Source organism: Strix aluco, chromosome 11 (assembly GCF_031877795.1).
Source record: "Strix aluco isolate bStrAlu1 chromosome 11, bStrAlu1.hap1, whole genome shotgun sequence".
Lineage (NCBI taxonomy): Eukaryota > Metazoa > Chordata > Aves > Strigiformes > Strigidae > Strix > Strix aluco.
In genome coordinates, this window is record NC_133941.1 from 22,253,526 (window position 1) to 22,272,989 (window position 19,464).

Here is a 19,464-nt window from a genome sequence, read left to right on the forward strand (position 1 = left end):
ATGTTTTTAGGATAACCTACTAAAAGCTTGCATTCACAGAATCACAGAATCACAGAATCAACTAGGTTGGAAAGGACCCTGAAGATCATCCAGTCCAACCATTAACCTAGCACTGCCAGTTCCCATCTACACCATATCTCTCAGCGCTATGTCGACCCTACCCTTAAACACCTCCAGGGATGGGGACTCCACCACCTCCCTGGGCAATCCATTCCACTGCCTAATAACCCGTTCTGTAAAGAAATACTTCCTGACATCTAGTCTAAACCTTCCCTGGTGCAACTTGAGGCCATTCCCTCTTGTCCTATCACTTGTTACTTGGTTAAAGAGACTCACCCCCAGCTCTCTGCACCCTCCTTTCAGGTAGTTGTAGAGGGCCATGAGGTCTCCCCTCAGCCTCCTCTTCTCCAGACTAAACAACTCCAGTTCCCTCAGCCGCTCCTCATATTGAAGCTGACATTGAAGCTGACAATTTTTTCTATTTGGTTGAAGCAAAGAATTCGATCTGTAAACTTATCTTTGTTGTTACAAACAGCTGGAAGATTATATTATTATACAATTATGAGGAGAATATTGTTTCATTTCTAATTCATATGGAATTGACATGAAAAGACTGGAAGTCAGGATGACTTATAAGATTTTTTACCTATAAATCTTTACCTTTACAATTCCAAACACAGTATGTTTGCACTGCTGGTGAACCTCACAGTATCTGGCCTTTTTTAACCTTTAACATTGCCTCACCGGTATTATTGCTCTAACTTCTAGCTTATGACATAATTAAAGCAACCCTACTAACTCAGCCCTGCAGAATATCTAACATATACATCTTTATCATAACTTTTAATTCTGATATGTCTGCTCTGATGCTTTTTTTCTACCTTCAAGCCAAGCACCTTTTTATGACCTTTTGCTCATCCTCAGCTTGTAGTTTCTCATGCAATTAAAGTGAGACATGCCTATTTTTAGCACATAAAAATATTCTAGGAACTACAGAACTGTTTGTCATCTCTGTTGGTAGAGCCTGATTGTTTTCATTTGTTAGTTGGTTGAAATTACCATGGAATTCAGTTATCTTTTTGTTGTTGATAATGTTTACATTTTTTAGATAATTTCTGCCTTGGCTGAGAGTTATTTACGCTGCTCCTTCCTGACAGGCGTACCCCATAACCTGGCTTTGCACAGTATTAAGTGAACATCTTTTGGTTATCAAAAGAGTATTTGTGATAATTTTGTTTGTACTTCTACTTAATATTTAATGAAGCTGAAAGGATGCTGTCATTTTTATATCCATGTTTCAGTGAGAGGTGGGATAACTTCACTTATATGTTCTGCACTATTTCAGGTAAAACACCACAGTGGAAAAAACAATAAAGCAGATAAATCTCTGTAATACTAACACAAACTTTCTTTCCCATTAGATGTCTATCTTTGTACATAGAATTTATGTCTGAAAGGAATGTGGCTATAATATTTTCCATTAAATTATCATGCTGCTAAATCTTTCTTGGCAAAGATTGTGATAAGGTGAAACAACTCAATTGCTTGCTTGACAGATCATTCCAGTAATAATGTAGAGAAAAAAAAGTTCTACTCATTATTTCAGTAATGAGATTGGGGGGGGGGGGGGGCAGTTTTGATCCCTTTTGCTTTGGCAGGCTGCAAACAGGACACCAAATGGGATATATTTAATAAATAAACACTGCAAAGCCTCTGATCCACCTACAGCCAAGTCCTTACTCAGCCTCCCCTTACTGAAATAATTTGGAGTCTAGTCAAGTACAGATAAAGAGCTCATTTCATTTTTGGATCCAAGCTGAGTATTGCTGCATCTAAACTAGGTTGGGAACCTGATACTGGGGAGAGGTGGGAGTGTGAAAGGACAAAGAAGCTTTGCTTTTGTACTTCTCTTCTAGGCTCTAGCTGTCTTGCAGTCAAGTCAAGTTAGAACAGTCTATTTTCTCCGCTTACAGTTGCCTCTTGAAAACTTAAAAAAGCTATTCTAGCATCTGGATATCTCTAAGCTGCCGATGCACTCCTGACTTTTTTTTTTTCTAAGAGTCTCTTTCTTCCCCAGAGTTAACTGGAATCGCCATGTGGGGATGCCCTCTAGACAAGGTAAAATCTCTGGTGTCCAGTTACAGTTGCTTGACAGCAAACATATGCTGATACAAGATGGGTTGATCACGAATCTCAAATGTAGACTTCATAATCCATTCTACACAGTTCAGTACCATTGCCCAGCAAAGAAAAGCTTTAGCTATTGGATCTGATACTCCTCCAGAGTCACAGATCAGGAGGCACCCTGTTGAAGTAAACAGAATTGCACAAGCATTCAACTGATACATACATCATGGAAGACTCGGGCTCACATAGTCCAATCACGTTAAATTAATAATTAATATTTTTAGGTGTATTTGGAATAAAACACCACGTAGAGATCTTCTGTCACTGGTTCCTAGTCAGCAAAACTTAAATCTTGGAATCACTTGTGTAATCACTGGGAGAAGTGAGAAAAGCATTTGAAAGCAAGACAAGCAAGCACCCAGGGCTGCAGATTGACTGCAGCAGATGCCTGAGGATCAGACAGCTGATAATATACTTTAGTGTGCTTCAGTGCATTCCCTGCTACAATCAAAGGTACCTCTTGACCTTAGTTTTACATTGTAATGTTTTAACCTTAGGGCACTGCACAAAAATAGAAGCAGCAGCACTACAAAATCTGACCCTTTAGTTGAATATCCCGTTTTAGAGGGATACCAGAACTCCATCAAGACTGTGTACACATAAACATCTACTATTATTATCATGGTATAGTGCCTAATCCACTTCACACTTCAGGTTATATAGGTTATTTTCCAATCTTTTTTATGTGTGTGGTCTTACATCCTTCAGCGAGGACTGCTCCATCGTGCACGAAGTAGTTAAGTGTCCTACAAACCATCAAATATTAGTGTAGTTTTTAACACTGTGGTCAGCTTAACAGATGTAACAATTTGCTTAATGGTACGATTGCCAGTGTGATCGAAGGAAATGATAACTTGAAGATGGAAATAACACAAAATATTAAGGTATACTGAACAATTGGGAGCCAACATGTTATTCCATAGGTTGTTTTAAAAGTAAAAGAACAGCAAAAAGAGGCTTGAGTGTTTTTTTCATGTCAAAGAATATGCTTTAAATAATGTTTATTGAGATATTTTCTCACTGTATCTCAGTCTGGTACACTGGCCATTGGTTTTGTTGGATATGGCCTCACGGTGCCTTCATATGCAGCTTGTATCTTCCCATTTTCATGTGACCTCAACCTCCTGCTTCAGGCATTTGCCCTAACTGAGTCCTGAAGACTTCTGCCCTTCTTCAAACCATATAAGCACTAACTTTTTATTTCCCAGGACATTCTGAATAACCAATTTCATGTAATTTCTAAACTTCATTGCACACTTAAAAAGCCTGTCTGGCTAATGAAGTCATTTGTATCATCAGCGAAAAATCAATGCAATCACTCACTTATAATATGTCAAATCTTAAGGACACAGCAGAGTCACTAAGCACATTTCATAATGTCGGGGCCTTGAGTGTACTAACAGACTTTAATTGCTTTGACCAGGTTTTCCTGGTGCTTCCACCCACAACCTGCCCATGGGCCCTCAGCCCCTGCCTGAGCTCTGCTGGTCTCCAGCTCCATGTTCAGCTGTGGTACAGCCATGCCTATGCCTGGCCGTGGATCTCCTTGATGGGAGCCCAGTCTTCCTGGCTTGATCTTAGCTCTGCCCTGCCACCGTGGACTTGCCTGGCAATCACCAGGCCGAGCCTCACTCTGGTTACTGCCGATGGACCTGACCCTGATCTTCAAATTGACTTCTGGGCATCACCTCAGACCTGTCTCCTCATTGTGAGCCTGGCTGATGACCCGCACTCCTGGCGGACCCCAGCTGCCATCCCGGGGCTCGCCCCGCCTGGGTGCTGCAGGGCCATGCCCTGCCACCTTGGTATCACGTTTGGTTCCTGGCTCCTTGCCCCCTGGGGAGCAGCTGGCCCTCACTGGTCCCTGCCAAGCAATATATGCATTGCTGCATATATTTATGTATCTCTAAAAAATATTTAGGGAGCCTATCGTAGTTTTTCAGACATATTTAAGGGTTTCATTCTCTTTAGAGAAATAGAAGGATGATTGTATAGCTGGACTTCTTAGTTAGCAAAGGAAGCTCTTTTTGCCTGACCCTAAATGTGGATATCTGTGCAACAGTCATGAGCTAACTAATCATTCTTGTATTATTATATACTTTAAATAAGTAATTATTTGAAATCTCATGAGCTAATTATAATAAATCAAAACGAACTAAGCATCTGGAATCAGTCAGTATGATTGCTTCTCTTCAACCAGAATAATTTTACCCTAGAAGACTGTATGTAGCTAATTTAGCATAGACTTACTCTCAAAAAAAATGGATATATAAGCCTATGAAATCATTCAGCCATGAAGCTTGAATATAAATATTTTATAAAAGAAGCAGACAGATCTTTCCTGTTATCTGTTGCATCATCCAGGGGATTATGCCTTCTATATTTCAAAAGCCTCTCAAGATCACCACTGAAGCTTCCTGAACTGTCATTGACATGGACAAGCATCAATCAGAGTCAGTCTTTCCTTTCTCAAGAACATCAACTGATTTCACTGGGTGTTTTATCAGTCCTCAACAGCCAGTTGACTATGACTTTTTTAAAGAAATACAGAGCTGACTAAAGACTCACTCTGTTTCTTCCAGCAACAGATGTTTCTCTTTTTGCAGAATTGATCTTGGTGGACGTTCCTGACCCACTGGGCTTAAACCTTAAACTCTTATGTGACGTGTAATTCAGAATGTCACAAGAAATCTATTGATCTTAGAGGGGTAACATCGCTTGCCAATTTTTAAAAAGAAATACTTTCCCCCTTTATTAATCTTATACCATTGAAATTAAATTTAGTGCAGAAGCTAGGGCAAAGCATTCAGGGGCAGAGCTGTGCAAAGATGGGTGAGTATCCCTGCTCTGCTGAGGCCTCCTGTCAGGGGAAATGAATGGTTGGGGATGGGGGAAGGAAAGGGCGAAAGCTACTGCTTGTTCTGAAACTGCTGCTGACAAGTTGTTTTCAACTAAACCATACTCCAAAAGCAGTTTCTCTTTTGAATACTTACGATCCACAGCAATTATTTTAGGTCTCCTTGGTTTTGAAAAATCCCACATACAAAATGAAGTAAGATTTACTTTAACAATAAAAATATGTGGCTGAGAAGCAATGACAATTGCCCAGCAACTGAAGCAGTTTTCTACCCACGTCCAGCCACTCAGAGGAAAACAACGCAATAACATTGGTTGCAAAATGTGATTTGTTGTTTTATTTGGTCTTAAAATGATTTGGCTCTTCATTGAACACTTCTAAGAACTGTCTGCATTAGAAGAGATATATTGCTGAAACAATAGATTACCTTCAACTATTACTGCACTTGAGCTCCTTTGAGCAGTTATTCCTAAATTGTTCTTGAGGCTTGGGATTGTTGGGGCAGAGCTAACACAAGGGAGAAGTCTGGAAGTAACATAAAATTGTCTTTTCCTTGCACATAAGAAGTTTAAAGGCTTCGTGCTTCTACCTTCTTTTCTGTTTACTTTGTTTTCTATAGGCAGTACTGAGCCAGGAACAGATGTCATGCCTCTCACTTTTGTTCTTTGACTGCAGGGCTATCCTTCGCTTAAATATCAAAGAGAAACCTGCAAAACAAGAATTGGAAGCTTTATTAAGATACAACAAGCCAAATTAATTCTTGAGGTAAGTACACAAGCCAAACACTGTTAGAAGATTCCCATATCTGCTGGGGGAAATTTTCATCCATTATAATGAAACATGGCTAAAAATACCCTATAAGAACACTGGAACTGTATTTGAGGCAGTACACTTAGAGAGGATGATTAATTGATTTGTCACCAGCAGTAACACTTCTTGAGTAATATATTTTCACTCACAGTTGCACCCTATTTCCATTTCAACTAAGGGAGAGTCCAGGATATGATTTGAAGTTCCTTCAAATAAAGTAAACAGTTTTGATTTGTTCAGGGGAATTTACTGGCTGTATCAGTCACAAAAACTTTCAATGACAGTAAGTCTACTGATTGCCACCAAGATTAAGCTTGGAGTTTCCTAGCCTCATGGACAGTACAGAAATACAACCAGCAAAACACAAGAAAAAGTTGGAAAAGTTGTATCACAATTGTTTTGTTAGTCTGAAATTCCTGAGTCCTGTTACAAAGACTCATACAGAAGCCAGGTTCTAGTGTTTTAAAAAAAGTAAAGATTTTATGAAAAGATTGAAGGTATATTTTCTGTCTGCATTCTTTCTTAGTGACATGGATCTGTTGGGTTTTTTAATGCAGTGTAGGCACACTCGTGATTTAGAAGCTCTGAGCACTTCCTTAGCTACACACATTATTTTTCTTCCTTTTATCGCCTGAAAAGAGTAGTAATTAAAACTACTTGTGAACAGAATTGTAATGTATCCGAGGCAACCAAAGGCCATGAAAATTATGCTGAACTATGACAGTAGAGATGAAAAAATTAATTAATGGGGAGAATCGTTATTATGGGTTCAAAGCTTGTTGGCAATGTTGATGTTTTTACAATGCTTTAAAAGAAATACCATAATGAGAGTTGGCAAAAGTTTTAGTAAGACACTGGAGCACAACATGCAGAGATAGGCCTGAAAGACTCGTCTCCTTTTCAAACCTCGATGCTGATGCAGTCCAGCCTGGTTTAGTTCTGTAGAAAATATGGCATATTATAAAACACACAACACAGACATGCAAATACAGCACACAAAATACAAATAAAACCAAGTCAAGTCCATCTGAAATGAACTGCACTTAACACAGAGGAAAAGACATATGTTGTTACTCATATTCTAATAAAAGAAACCTAACTATAGTGCTATTAGATTTACAGCTTGAAAAAAGGTCAATCCAAAGCGTCTCCACAATCAGCCCCGCACAGACATTTCACTCCCGAGTCCCAGGGCCCACTGGGGTCTTTCTTGCTCAAGTAACCAATGGCCAGGAAGGGAGGCATTTCAACAAAAAGTTTAAATGGTGGAATTTTAAACAAAAGTATGATGACCAAATGAACAGAGTAGCTGTGGCTATTGCCAGGGTACAGCACATTCACACAGAAGTGGTTTTGGTGCGATACTTACTTGCTAATTCATTTACAAAGCTCCTAGGCAAGAGGGAAAGGGTTTCTGTAAAAAGCCTCATAACTGAGTACTAAACTAAGGAGTAATATTGTGAGATTTGTGTATGACAGGTTCTAAGAGAATAAATTTTGTTCAGAAATACAATTCAAAAACCACTTTCCTTGTGTCTTTTGGCTATGACCTGTGAAAATATCAGAAGCCTTGTTATCTGCTGTTCTCATCTGCACTGATGAAGTTCTGAGTCTGGTAAAAACTGATGGTTAGTCCGCGGCAGCCGCCACCGACCTCCAGCGCGGCCGAGCCCCGTGTCCACCATTTCCTAGTGCTACCGGCAGGCCGGGAGCCACGCCGCCCCGTCAAGATGGCTGCCGCCGCCACGGGCCGCTGGCCTACCGAGCCGAGCCCGCCGGTTACCGCGGGGTCCCCGCCCCTGCACGGGTGCCCCCCCCGGTCTCTTCTCCTCAGCCCCCCGCCTCAGAGCCGGCCAGGCAGCCGGCACAGCGCCGCCGCGTTCTGCCGGGAGCCCGAGCGCCGTGCCGGGGAGCGGGGGGAGGCCGGCAGAGCCCCGCCGCCGCGGGGGGAAGCGGCTACTGGGGGACCGGGGAGGGGGCGTCCGGGGGACACGCGGGCTACCGAGAGGGAGAGCCGAGGCCAAGGGGCGTGCGGGCCGCCGGGTGCGCGGCTCGGCGCGGGGGGCTCCCCTCGGGCTGAGCCGGAGGAGGCTGGGCGGGCAGGGCCCCGCGCAGCTCCCGTCGGGCTGCCCGCACAGGGCGCGCCGTCCCCGTTGGTTTTGCGTGGGGCTGAACGGCTTCTCCCCCGGCGGCGAACCCACAGCGGGTCTTGCCCAGCGCGGGGTTCTCACCCGGGCTGCGGAGCGGGGCGGAGGGGGTGTAAAGGGAGGCGGCGGCTCCCGCGCGCCGTCCCGGGGCAGCCGGGCGGCCCCTGGCGCGCCAAGCGTCATGCGGCCGGCAGGGGGGGGGGGGGGGGGGGGGCGCGGGGAGGCAGCCGGAGCTGCCGCGGCGGTGAGTCACAGCGCTGAGGGCCGGGAGGGGCCGCAGCGCCTGACAGGAGCCGCTCCGTCCCGCGGCGCCCGGCCCCGCCCCGCGCCCCGAGGCGAGCGCGTCTCTGCCGCCGGCCCCGCCCGCCCCGCAGCCGCGCGAGCGGTAGGCGGGCCCCTCCCACCTTTCGACAGCGATGGTTGGGTGTCCCCGTCCGCAGCGCCCATTGGCCACCCGGACAAGCGGTTTGCGCCCATTGGCTGAGAGGCGGGCTCTAGTGAGCCGTGCGCAGAGTAGTAGGGAGGGGCGGGGTAATCCGGGGGGAGAGTGCGTGGGGCCGTGTGCAAACCGCGTGTGGCGCAGCCAGAAGCGACCTGGGAACGGGCGGGCAGAGCCGGAGCGAGCGGGGCCTACTGTCGTCCGGGCGGGCGGCTGCCGCGGCGGGGTCGAGAGTCCGCAGGTAACCGCCGGGTCGGCCTCGGCGGCGAGGGGGCCTGCCGGGGCCGAGGGTGGGGAGGGAAGGCTGGGTATGGAGGGATGATGGCGCTGGCGCACTCCGGCCTACTGCGCGGGAAAGTGGCGCCGACCGGCCCGCCCGGGCTGGGGCGCGATTCCCTGGCCCGGCTGTTGGGGGGGAGAGTGGGGGGCGGTGGATGGGGAGCGCTGAGGAGGGAGTGGGGCGCTGTGGGCCCTGCGAGGGCGGGCGGTGGCGGCGGGTGAGTCAGGCTCTGGCGGGTTCCGGGAGGCGCTGAGGGAGCTTGCGCCGCTCTGGGGGAAGGGAGACCGGGGCGCTGGGTGGGGGGGAGGTTGTCCCGGACCGCTCGGTCAGGCCGGGGGCTCTCCGGGCGCAGTCTCCTGCCGAACCCACGGACCGGTGGCGGCGCCCGGCCTCTTGGCCGGGGTCCGGCGGCGGCTGCGACGACGTGTCCTGCTGGCTAGGCCCGCAGCGCGGGGGCGGAGGGCGGTGGGGTGCCTGGGGTAGCGCTTCACGTGGCCGGGACGGCGGTGTGGGGAGCGGGAAACCGCCTGCTCCGGCCTTAATGCGCGGGTTGGGGTGTGTGACTAACTTCCCTGTGGGTGAGCGGCTGCAGCAAGTTTGGGGAGGAGAAGATCCTGTGAGACCGGGCGCTGGGTGGAAGGTGGCTGAAATAAAATTGTTTGTTCTTCTTTTTCCCTTTTTTTTTTTTTTTTTAAATAAAAAAATCTGCTAAACTCCTCTTGGCCGCGGCCGAGTGGGGAGGCTGGCGGAGCGGTGGCGGCGGGGCCTGGGCCTGGGCGCACCACGTGGCTCCCCACGTGTGAGGCTGCCGGAGACAAGAGGGTCGAGGTGTTGCAACTATTTGTCTCCGACCACAGGCATGGATGGTGGCCTGCTCCAAATCCAAATGTGACCTATAAATGGATAGGAAAAATAGCCTGTGACATCTGCAGATCATGGACTAGTGGAGCAGCCTTTTATTTAAGTTCCTGTCAGATGTAGTTCTCAAGTATCCACTGTTACTCATTTAATATCTAGAATTATCAGAAGGAATTATTAAACTTAATAGTGGGTTTTATTCTCCTTTCAGTGCTTAATAAGAGTCTCTTGCCATATGGCGTTTAGGGTTGCCTAGTCCATGTTTTCTTCCTCAATGCAAACTTGCCTAGAGAAGCAATCCTGCATCTGTCTTCAAAGTGAAGAGGTTAAATGAGTTCACCAGGGCTGTGCAGCACCTTGGGATTTACAGGCTTAACCTACCCTTTTTTTAAACTGACTTTGTTAATGTCTGGACTGAAGTTTATATTAAAAACTTAGCATGTTGCTGATGCTGTTTACTAAGTTTTAAACTTCAAGAAGTACAGGTAGCAATAAAAAATAAAAGGGAAACATGGTAAAATGCATATTTGATAGATAATCTGTAGTTTCTCCCTCTCTATATGAACGGGTATGGATAGATGTGCTACAGAGTCACTTTTTTGATGAACTTTTGCTCCCCTGATTTGTGTCAGCAAAGTTAGCCAAGAATTACTAGTCTTAACTGAAGTTATGTCGCTTTGACCTGGCTTCTGGCCTCACAGTAGGGATCCAGGTTCTTGAGTTCTGGTTAATGTTCAGCATCCTTGGATCAGCTGGGCTGTGGGGTGTGTTGAGGGGACCCAAACAGAGCGTAGGGCTTGGCTTTCCACTTCTGCAGGTTTTCTTAACGTTTCAAGCTACATCCTTTCAGAATTGGGGTGTTGTTCCCTGGTGGTCGGAGTACTTAATTTTGTATCTTTTCTAGTGAGGGCAAAAGCTGGAGGCAGGATCATCACTAACTCTCTCTGTAGATGTTTTCAGGTTACAGATGTGGAAGTTCAACCAGCTGAATACTGAGTAGCTTTGCTGACAGTCGTGTGTCCTGTGTTCAAGAATTCTTGAAATATACTTCTTGGGGAAATAAAAACTACTTGAGGGTAGCATTTCTCTTTAAATAAGTAATATTTTGACTTTTTTTTTGAATCTAAATGCTAGTTCTTGTGTTAGCAGTCAGTCCTTTCTGCCTTTCCATTTCTTTATCTTACCGGAAAACAAAGCTGTGCTTCCTGTTACATAAGGGGTTTGCCATGTTCGGGGTGGCTTTTCAGATTCAGGTGTGGTATTGTAAGTTGGTCACCAACAGACTGGAAGGAAACTGCTGATTTCTCAACATTTCTCTTTGATATAGCTGATTTGCCAAAGAGCCCTTAAGTATGCTGGCTCTAGCAGTGGTTTTTATCTAGTCTGTCCTTTGATTGAAGGAGTGAAGTCCTATTAATATTGAATGGAAGTGATACTTGTAGATCAAAAGAAGCACCTGGTAAGTATAATGAAGATAATTGCCCCTGTTGGGCTGTTGAATTCTAAGAAACTGCTAGTATACAGAACAATCTTGAGTAATTTTAGAGGTGAAGTTCAGCTTCCTTTCTAATGTGAGGAGTCCAAGTTAGTTTTACTTTTGTTTGTTAAAACGAACTTCTTCCTCAGAGAGCATCTAGACCTAAAAAAGTAAAATAAGGAGCATTAGGTAGTTCTTCTCATAATCAGGTCTAGATGGGCTTCTAAAACAGACTTGGATATTGTTGAATCTTGTGGGTGAAGACTGGAGATTAATAGTACCTCTCCCACTTTAAAGAGTTTTGAATGTTTATTAACTGTAAAGCCACAGAAAGACATGGTCTTCCACTTTGAAGTTTGATACAAGAAACTTCAGTTTCTCATATCACTAGAAGAATCACAAACTTTGTCATTTTTGAAGCTTGGTGCTAAAGTTGCATTCAAAAGCTTCAAATCTGACCTAGGAAACTGCTGTGGTGGTACCTCTTGCTTGGATCTTTGAGCTGTTTTCAGCCTGTGATCTTTAGCAGTAGAACAATCATACAGAGCAAAGTCTAAAACTCATTCTTAATAATGTTTTGCTGAACAGGTGCAAGGTGATTTACTTCAGCTTCAGACTACAGTTACAGAGCTCTGTAGAAGGAGTTCAGGTAAATGGCTACCTTCTCTCTTCAGCAGAAAGGTAGGATTTGAGGTGACTAGACTTGTGCTTCTTCACAAGTTTTGGAATCTAGTCTGTGAGGCAGTGGCTTAGTATATCTTGCAGAATTGGACCTGGCTCAGAAATGCCAGATGAGACCACGGATGTAATTTGTTTTCCATTATTGCTTTTTCTTGTCCTGGTGAGGTAAAAATCTAGTTCTGGGAAGTAAAGGCTGCGGGGGAGGGGGGAGCTGCTTTGTATAACACATTTCAGCTGCTGAAAACACTGATAGATGTGACTGGGTGAAAACTTTCCAAGAAGACTTAAACAAGTAGCCTTCTTAAGGTGGCCTTGATAGATAAAAAGAAACTACTGGAAACTTGCCTGTGATGACAAAATGGAGGAGTATTGGCTAATATGAGAATTTGAACTTGGGTGGGTTTTACTGTATTCATTTTTTTTCCTCTTAGAAGTAACTGAAAAATGTAATGGTGTTCAAACTGTTTGGGGGCTGCCCATTTAAGGACTTGTCTTCTGAACCAGCCTTTTCTGGATAATGCTCCTTAAAGGTGGTGGTTGGCTTTATCTGAAAACTAAACCCTTATATTGGGTTTTAAAACAGTTTACACTGTTGGGGAATTTTGTCCTGTGTAAGGCTTCTTAGAATGTAGGGTAAGTAAAACTAGTGTCAGTTGTGTCCGCCTCTGGCTGGTGAACTTGTATTCAGTTTCAGATCCTTTACAGGAAGAATGCAGAAGTTAAACATTAAAATACTGCTGAAGAGAAATTCCAGGCAAACCAGTACTTTCATATACTTAAGGTATCTGAAGATGGAGCAGCATGCTTTGTAATTGTACTTCTATGGCAGCTGTAACCTTCAGCTATCTCTGACTTCAGGGGAAACTGGGCCTCTGAAGATAAAGGTTTTTAAATGAATCTCTCAAATAGTCTTGAAGGATAGTTGTGCGGAGACTGCTGTTTGACTTCAGGTTTTTTTGCTCAGTTTGCATAATCTTATTCAGCCGATTTGCTTATATACCAGAGGAAAAGAAACTTCAGATTTTCCTCCTGAAGGAGCAGTTAAAAAGGAAGCAACTTTGAATCAGATGTAAAACTTCCCTTTTGGATTCCTTTCAGGCAGTGAGGAGTGAGCTTTTGTCCATCATGCAGATCCAGACTGGCAGATTGACAGACTAGTCTTAGTATTAAAGCTTTTCCACTCTGTACCCAAAGCAGGTCTAACTTGCCTCTTGAACCTTTGTCTTTTCCTATATGTTAACCTAATTGGTTAGGTTGTTCGTATGGGCAGCTGTTGGCAACATTCAGTCCTGTCACATTGTGCTGTAGTCTCAAGTTCATGGTTTGGGATGAAAGTCTGGTAGTTGTTAGTATCTGTAAAGATGTACTGCAACTTTGTTACAGCTCTTGGCATACTGTTTTGCTCTTTTTAACAGGTCTTATGTTGCTGTTCTATAATGTTTTAGAAGTGAGAGTTGCAGGTTGAGTGAAGAATGTAACTTGGTATAGAATTCAGAGACCCTCTCTTGGAATTAAAAGCAGTGTCAACTATTGTGCCTGCGCCCAGCTCCTGCAGTTGGCTTTGCTTTGTGTTTTTCCTGTTCTGCAGTGTCAACATGGTTGCTATGAAAACAGGCATAAACAATGGCACACTGAGTGCCAGCTGCTGCCACCGTAGTAGACAGCTCTTCACCCTTGGGCATCCTAATAAGATAGTTTGAGGTCTTGAACACAGAGATGAAGCAGAGAAGACTGGGTTAGCTGTAAAATCCAAGTATATCTCTTAAGTGATCAGACAACCAGTTGTTTTATTCCTGTTAACATCTGTTTAAGATCTTCTTGCATCCTTTTATTGCAGAACTTCATTTTAAGAGCAAATACCATCATCTGGTCCAGCTGCAAGGTAGATGTGGGATTTCAGAAGCAGAATACTTAAGTTTATATCTCTTGTACTGTGAATTCTCAGGCTTCTATGGTGGTTGGAAGGATGGATGGTCACTTCTGTGCTGAAGATGATGGGAGAGGGAGGAACTGTTCTGAGAGGAGTAGCTAAAAAGCCACAGTAAATTTGTTCAACATTGGAGTACTTTAAAAATAACTAAATAAAAATTCATGTTTAGATATACACTCTCCCATTTAAGAGCTAAATGTCAGGATGCTAATTCTGGTTCCTTCTTGAGGTTGTGTGTTGTTCTTGCTGCTTCTGTAGTGGACTTCTTCAAGACACAACTCGCGAATGTTCCTGGTAATCTGGAATGCTGGATGGTTTGGAGGGGAGGGAAGCATTCTGTAACACAAATAAGTTGTAGGGTTATAGAAGGATTATCTTGATGGGGGATCAGGTAAACTGACCAAACATACCAGATAATGGTTCTACTTCTGTTGTGTTAAGAATAATGAATAGGGAGAGAGCATGTGAAGTATTTAAACTTCAGGAGATTTCATCAAAACAAAACTTGACATGTGTATTTTTAAACTAGTGTACTTTAAACTTGTCTTCAAGCGCACTTTAAAAAAGACTCCAATTTAAATGTTTAACTTCCTTGTTCTTTTATTTCTAGTTCTAGAACTCTTGTGTAACTGTTTTACAGCTTAGGGGAGTTATGGTACTGTGACTGCAAGTCTGTTCAACCTACCCCATCCTAACCACTGCTTCAGTGGCCTGTGGCGGACTGACTTTCTGCTCAATAAAACGCATACCTCCATTCCCCAATATGGGCAAAAGAAGTGGTTTATACTGTCTCGGACAGGCATGCCCATCTGACGTTTCCCTAGCATTCTAAGGATGTTTTCCAAGTTAGCCTTTTAGATATCTGGCCAGTGTCTGGTGTCTTTCAGGGAAGCCAAATGTCTTAAACATCATCTTTCATGTAAACCTGGGAGTGAAGTGTGCATTCTGAGCTATAGGTTAATACATTGAAGCTGTAAGTCTTGTTCAGCTGCTATTTAGGTCATAAAAGAACTTAAGTCCTCAAATGTTAAGCAAATATGCTCTTTAAAGCTTTAGGTATAATACTGCCTGTTCTTACAACTAGCTTCCAGAATGAAGCTTGATTAGTCAATAAATGCAGTTGCCAGCCAGACGCTCCAAGAGAACACGTAACAACTACCAGGAAGAAGTAATTTGTAGCAATGAGTAGCTGGCTTTTGAGTTTAACTCTGATGAATAAGGAAGAAGGTGTGTTATGAGAGAGGGAACAATGGTGAGGTTGGTTAGACAATAGTTAAAGGGGTGTACTTTTTTTCCTCACTCTTAAGGATTTTGTAAGTTTTTGAAGCAGACTGGCTACAAGAACTAATTAGAGGAAAAGATACATAGTACATTGCTGCTTTGGCTGTTACAGTGGTTTTAATAGTCATGGTCAGGTATTGTACAAGAAGGTATTGAGTTAGCCAGAATCCTGCTTGGTTTTCATTGCCTTTGCCAAGAGGGTGGGAAACCTCTAAATCTCTTATTTTAATGTAGCCTTTGGTTGGGGGAGGGAAAGGTGTTCTAAAAATGTCTGTCTTCCTCAGGCAGGTGATCTGCAGCCATGAGCAGCAACGAATGCTTCAAGTGTGGACGTACTGGCCACTGGGCTCGGGAGTGCCCTACTGGAATTGGCCGTGGTCGTGGGATGAGAAGCCGTGGCAGAGGTGATTGATTGCTGTGGTTTTCAGTATTTGTACAGTAAGATCTTTACCTGACTGTTCTGAATAGTGTGTAAAACTGACTTTGTTAGTCTGAGGAAGTTAGGACACCAGTTGGCTGCTTCTTGCCTCTGTGTAAGAATTTTGCCTGGGGCCTCTGAGAGTGAAGTTAGTTAACTTGTCAATTCAGCTGTCAGTGTCCTTGATTAACTCTTAAGAATATTCTTAACTTAAGGATTAAGCCTTTTTTCTTCTGTTACCCATCTCAAGCAGGCTTCCAGTTCATGTCTTCATCTCTCCCGGACATCTGTTACCGCTGTGGTGAGTCTGGCCATCTTGCCAAGGACTGTGATCTTCAGGAGGATGGTAAGTATCACTAAATATTCTACCTCTTCAATCACATGGACAGAGATCTGTGGTTGAAGAGAAGCATACAGCGCACTGATCATAATTCAGTGGAGACAAGCTGTACGTGTCCTTCATTAGAAGCATGCTACATCTCACTCTACCAAGGTTTTATAGTCTTGTTTGGTATGTTTTTCTTATTGTGGAAGCCTGCTATAACTGCGGTAGAGGTGGCCATATTGCGAAGGACTGCAAGGAGCCGAAGAGGGAGAGAGAGCAGTGCTGCTACAACTGTGGCAAACCCGGCCATCTGGCTCGTGACTGTGACCACGCAGATGAGCAGAAGTGCTATTCTTGTGGAGAGTTTGGACACATTCAAAAAGACTGCACCAAAGTGAAATGCTATAGGTAAGAACTGGCAGGAGACAGCTGCAAAACATACCTTAAGTGATAGATACATTCTCTATCTAATTTTGGTTAGGAAGTGAAGCTTAAACTCTGGCCCTGTAGCTTGTTTCTCTAAATAGTTGTCTGCTATTGTTCAAAACTAAGACCTAAACACCTGCAAGCAGGGGCAAGTCATAGATTTGATGGGCGTATCTAGATGGGCAGAACAATACAGATGTTACATCACTTAGGCTGTACAGGAGGAAGGGCTGTATCTTTTTGCAGAAGGTAACAGAAGCGCGCTTGCCTATAGCACAAACTTAAACCAGAGTTGAGTACACTGTATCTTATGCTGGAACTGACAGATTCCAGCTGTACAAATCAGCTGACTGGCACAGCCAGCCCCAGCAGGAATATACTTAAGACATCTTGGTTATAGGAACTGCACACACAAGTGGATGTTAACTCAGTTTGAAATGCCAGCTTCCAGATGCTGTCTGGTTTTTGAATGCAGGCCTATACCAGAAACAGCTTGTTCCTGAGTGCAGTATTCTTCACCCCCACCAAGGTTCCCTCCTGTGGAGCAAGGAGAGAGGACATGGTGCATTTGAGATAAAATAAATTACTCTCAAAACAAGGCTGACAGAAGCATCAGAGCAGGCAAAATGTGACACATGGGGGGGAGCAAACAACCAAAAACCAACCAAACAAAAAAACCCAAACAAAGTCCCACCAAACCCAAAACAAAGCCCCAACAACACAGAACACTTCTGTATTTGATGTCTGGGGGTTTTGGCACATATGGTGATTAATGTGAGTTGATCAGCTGGGACAGAAACTTCCCTCATGTCAAGTCAGGAACACTGAAGCAGAGGTCTTGAATGCAGAACTAGCGTTGCATGAAACTTAAGTAGATAATGTACTTGACAGAATAAGATTGCTTTCCTGAGTAACTGTTCTGTATGGTTTTGATAAAATCATTTGCTTTTTCCAGGTGTGGTGAAACTGGCCATGTAGCCATCAACTGCAGCAAGACCAGTGAAGTCAACTGCTATCGCTGCGGCGAGTCAGGGCACCTTGCACGGGAATGCACAATTGAAGCTACAGCCTAATTATTTTCCTTTGTCGCCCCTCCTTTTTCTGATTGATGGTTGTATTATTTTTCTCTGAATCCTCTTCACTGGCCAAAGGTTGGCAGATAGAGGCTACTCCCAGGCCAGTGAGCTTTACTTGCCGTGTAAAAGGAGGAAAGGGGTGGAAAAATCAACTTTCTGCATTTAACTACAAAAATGTTTATGTTTAGTTTGGTAGAGGTGTTATGTATAATGCTTTGTTAAAGAACCCCCTTTCCGTGCCACTGGTGAATAGGGATTGATGAGTGGGAAGAGTTGAGTCAGACCAGCAAAACCCTCTCTGGGTTACATGGAAGTGATCCTATGCAGGAGGAAAGAAATTCTGGAAGTGTCTAAACTTCCTCATAACTTTAATTTTATTACAATGGCCTTGAATTGTCTGACCTCAGTAGCTGTTAACACCAAGTAATATCTGTATCAGGCCCTACCTAGAGCATATAGCTGAGTGGGAGTAAACAAAAAAGATGCACATGCCTGTTAATGGCCATGAGAGAGAGAGAGAGAAATCGGGAATAAACTTAAAAGTAACAGTAATTCAGTCAGTGAATGTTCATGTTGGAGATACAGAACGTAATGGGAAGCTTTTGAATAAATATTTCAAAGTAAATCTGAAACCCAGACATCAGTGCTCATAGCGCATACAATTTGGAGCTATTCAGGAGTTGCAAATAAATGCATTTTCACAGAAATCAAGATGTTATTTTTGTATACTATATCACTTAGACAACTGAGTTTCATTTGCTTGTAATCAGTTTTTAAAGTAAGATGGTAAAAGCAATTGAAGTCCTAGAACATAGAAAATGTAATTTTAAACTATCAATAAAGCTGGAGGAGGAAGGGGAGTTTGGCTAAAGTTCCTTTTGTTTATTTTTGGTTTTCATGTACACAGTGCAAAATAACATATTAAAAAGGGGTATGTGGAGGTGTAAAAAGTTTAGTTTCGACTTTTCTTTTGTACTGTCTTAAGTTTTCATCTGGTAGCATCAGACTGCAAATATGTGAAGTCGCAGTCCTTCTTCCAGACTGTTGTGTATCTGCATATGTTCATGTGAATGGCTTGTGTGGTCTCAGAGTGGGCTTGTTTCATCTATGCTGATGCAGTTGAAGCATTTCTATAAAAAGCATTGAAGGCACAAAAGTTGTTGAAGGTACAGCGAGTTCCAAATCTGGAGTAGTGTGATGGTCTGCTAGCACTCCTTCAGCCTTCACAGATGTCGTGGCACTAGCAACTACTATTTCCAACACCTAGTAGTACAGGCACTTCCCCTGGCTGTATGTTCTACTATGTTGATTGACCAAGGGTTAGTAAACAGTTACAAAGCTACACAGATGGAAAAAGTGAGCTGATGCAGAGTGTGCAAAGTTGATGTGCAAGAAAAACAAGGGCAGGGGCTCTTGACTCTCCGTGCCTGCCCATCAGGCAGTTTCAGAAGGCACGTCTTGAGCAGCTGCTGCTCAGGGCAGCTTCAGCTGGGGCGCCTGAGCTTTGGGCTGCCCAGGAGCTCCAGCAGCTTGTGCAGCACTCGCCTGTTATGTTCAGCAGTAGCGTACTGTAGTCAGCTTGTGTTTGCATATTCACACACAACCTAAAGGCTTTCCTTCCTTTCAAGTCCCGAAGTGTCTTTCATGGGCTATGTATGCTATAGAGGTAAAAAAAGTGCCTGTGATGTTGGGACGGTTGTGTGTGGATCTGTAGAGAGAAGTACCAGACTGATAATGTACAGCTATGCTAGAGTAAAACTAAATTGGCACAATTTCTTGTCTTCTACATCTGTGTTATAATGAACCAGTTAAGTATTGCAATAGCCTTGCTTCCAAAATAACTGAAAATGTTGTTAAACGTGACACGGTCATGCAATAATGCCCCTGATGGTTGTGGTCTTCCAGGAACAACTTAAGCCTGTGGCTTTCAGCAGACTAGCACATAGGCAAGGCTTACAGAAGACCAGTAAGAACTCGGTTGATGAAGTTCCCAGTGAGGAGTCTTACCTGGGAGTGTTTGAAACTGTAAAAGCAGATGTATTACCTGATAATCTTTGGGTTGTTTCAGGAAATCTGCTGTCTAAAATGTGTGTCTCCAAGGAAATTGTGATGGTCAGAGCTGCTGTGTCACATAGGTGAACTGATCAGATTGTTGCTGTTTTGCAGTGGGCTGCCATAGCAATTTAGAGTTCCTTAACGTTTAATGAAATAAAGATTTATAAAGAACTGAAGTTTTCAGCCTGGGTTTGATGTTCAAAGCATGTGGAAAATG

General features: G+C 43.9%; 1 protein-coding gene and 1 long non-coding RNA gene across 8 annotated transcripts; one reads left to right on the forward strand and one right to left on the reverse strand.

The window, feature by feature from the left end:
* Positions 1 to 5,354: 5,354 nt before the first annotated feature.
* On the reverse strand, positions 5,355 to 8,167 carry LOC141928182 (uncharacterized). Its single transcript, XR_012624687.1, has 2 exons — positions 6,675 to 8,167; positions 5,355 to 5,751 (listed from the first exon to the last, which is right to left on the reverse strand). It is a non-coding gene; the product is annotated as an uncharacterized LOC141928182 (long non-coding RNA).
* A 365-nt stretch (positions 8,168 to 8,532) lies between these two features.
* On the forward strand, positions 8,533 to 19,423 carry CNBP (CCHC-type zinc finger nucleic acid binding protein). Of its 7 annotated transcripts, none has more exons than XM_074836663.1 (6): positions 8,541 to 8,681; positions 11,644 to 11,704; positions 15,232 to 15,351; positions 15,616 to 15,710; positions 15,896 to 16,098; positions 17,072 to 19,423. In XM_074836663.1, the coding sequence occupies exons 3-6, from the start codon at positions 15,249 to 15,251 to the stop codon at positions 17,187 to 17,189; spliced, it is 519 nt and encodes a 172-aa protein (XP_074692764.1). In that variant the 5' UTR covers positions 8,541 to 8,681; positions 11,644 to 11,704; positions 15,232 to 15,248; the 3' UTR covers positions 17,190 to 19,423. The 7 variants fall into 7 exon arrangements, with proteins under 7 accessions (XP_074692768.1, XP_074692763.1, XP_074692770.1 ...); XM_074836668.1 differs by having other exon boundaries at positions 8,543 to 8,681; positions 15,619 to 15,710; XM_074836665.1 differs by lacking the exon at positions 8,541 to 8,681 and adding an exon at positions 9,247 to 11,037.
* The last annotated feature ends 41 nt before the right edge of the window (positions 19,424 to 19,464 follow it).

Excerpts from the sequence above, each read along its gene's own strand:
- CNBP (XM_074836662.1), top strand. The coding sequence starts at position 15,249 with ATGAGCAGCAACGAATGCTTCAAGTGTGGACGTACTGGCCACTGGGCT. Across the intron at positions 15,352-15,615 it reads GATGAGAAGCCGTGGCAGAG|CAGGCTTCCAGTTCATGTCT; the intron begins GTGATTGATTGC and ends ACCCATCTCAAG. Across the intron at positions 16,099-17,071 it reads ACCAAAGTGAAATGCTATAG|GTGTGGTGAAACTGGCCATG; the intron begins GTAAGAACTGGC and ends TGCTTTTTCCAG.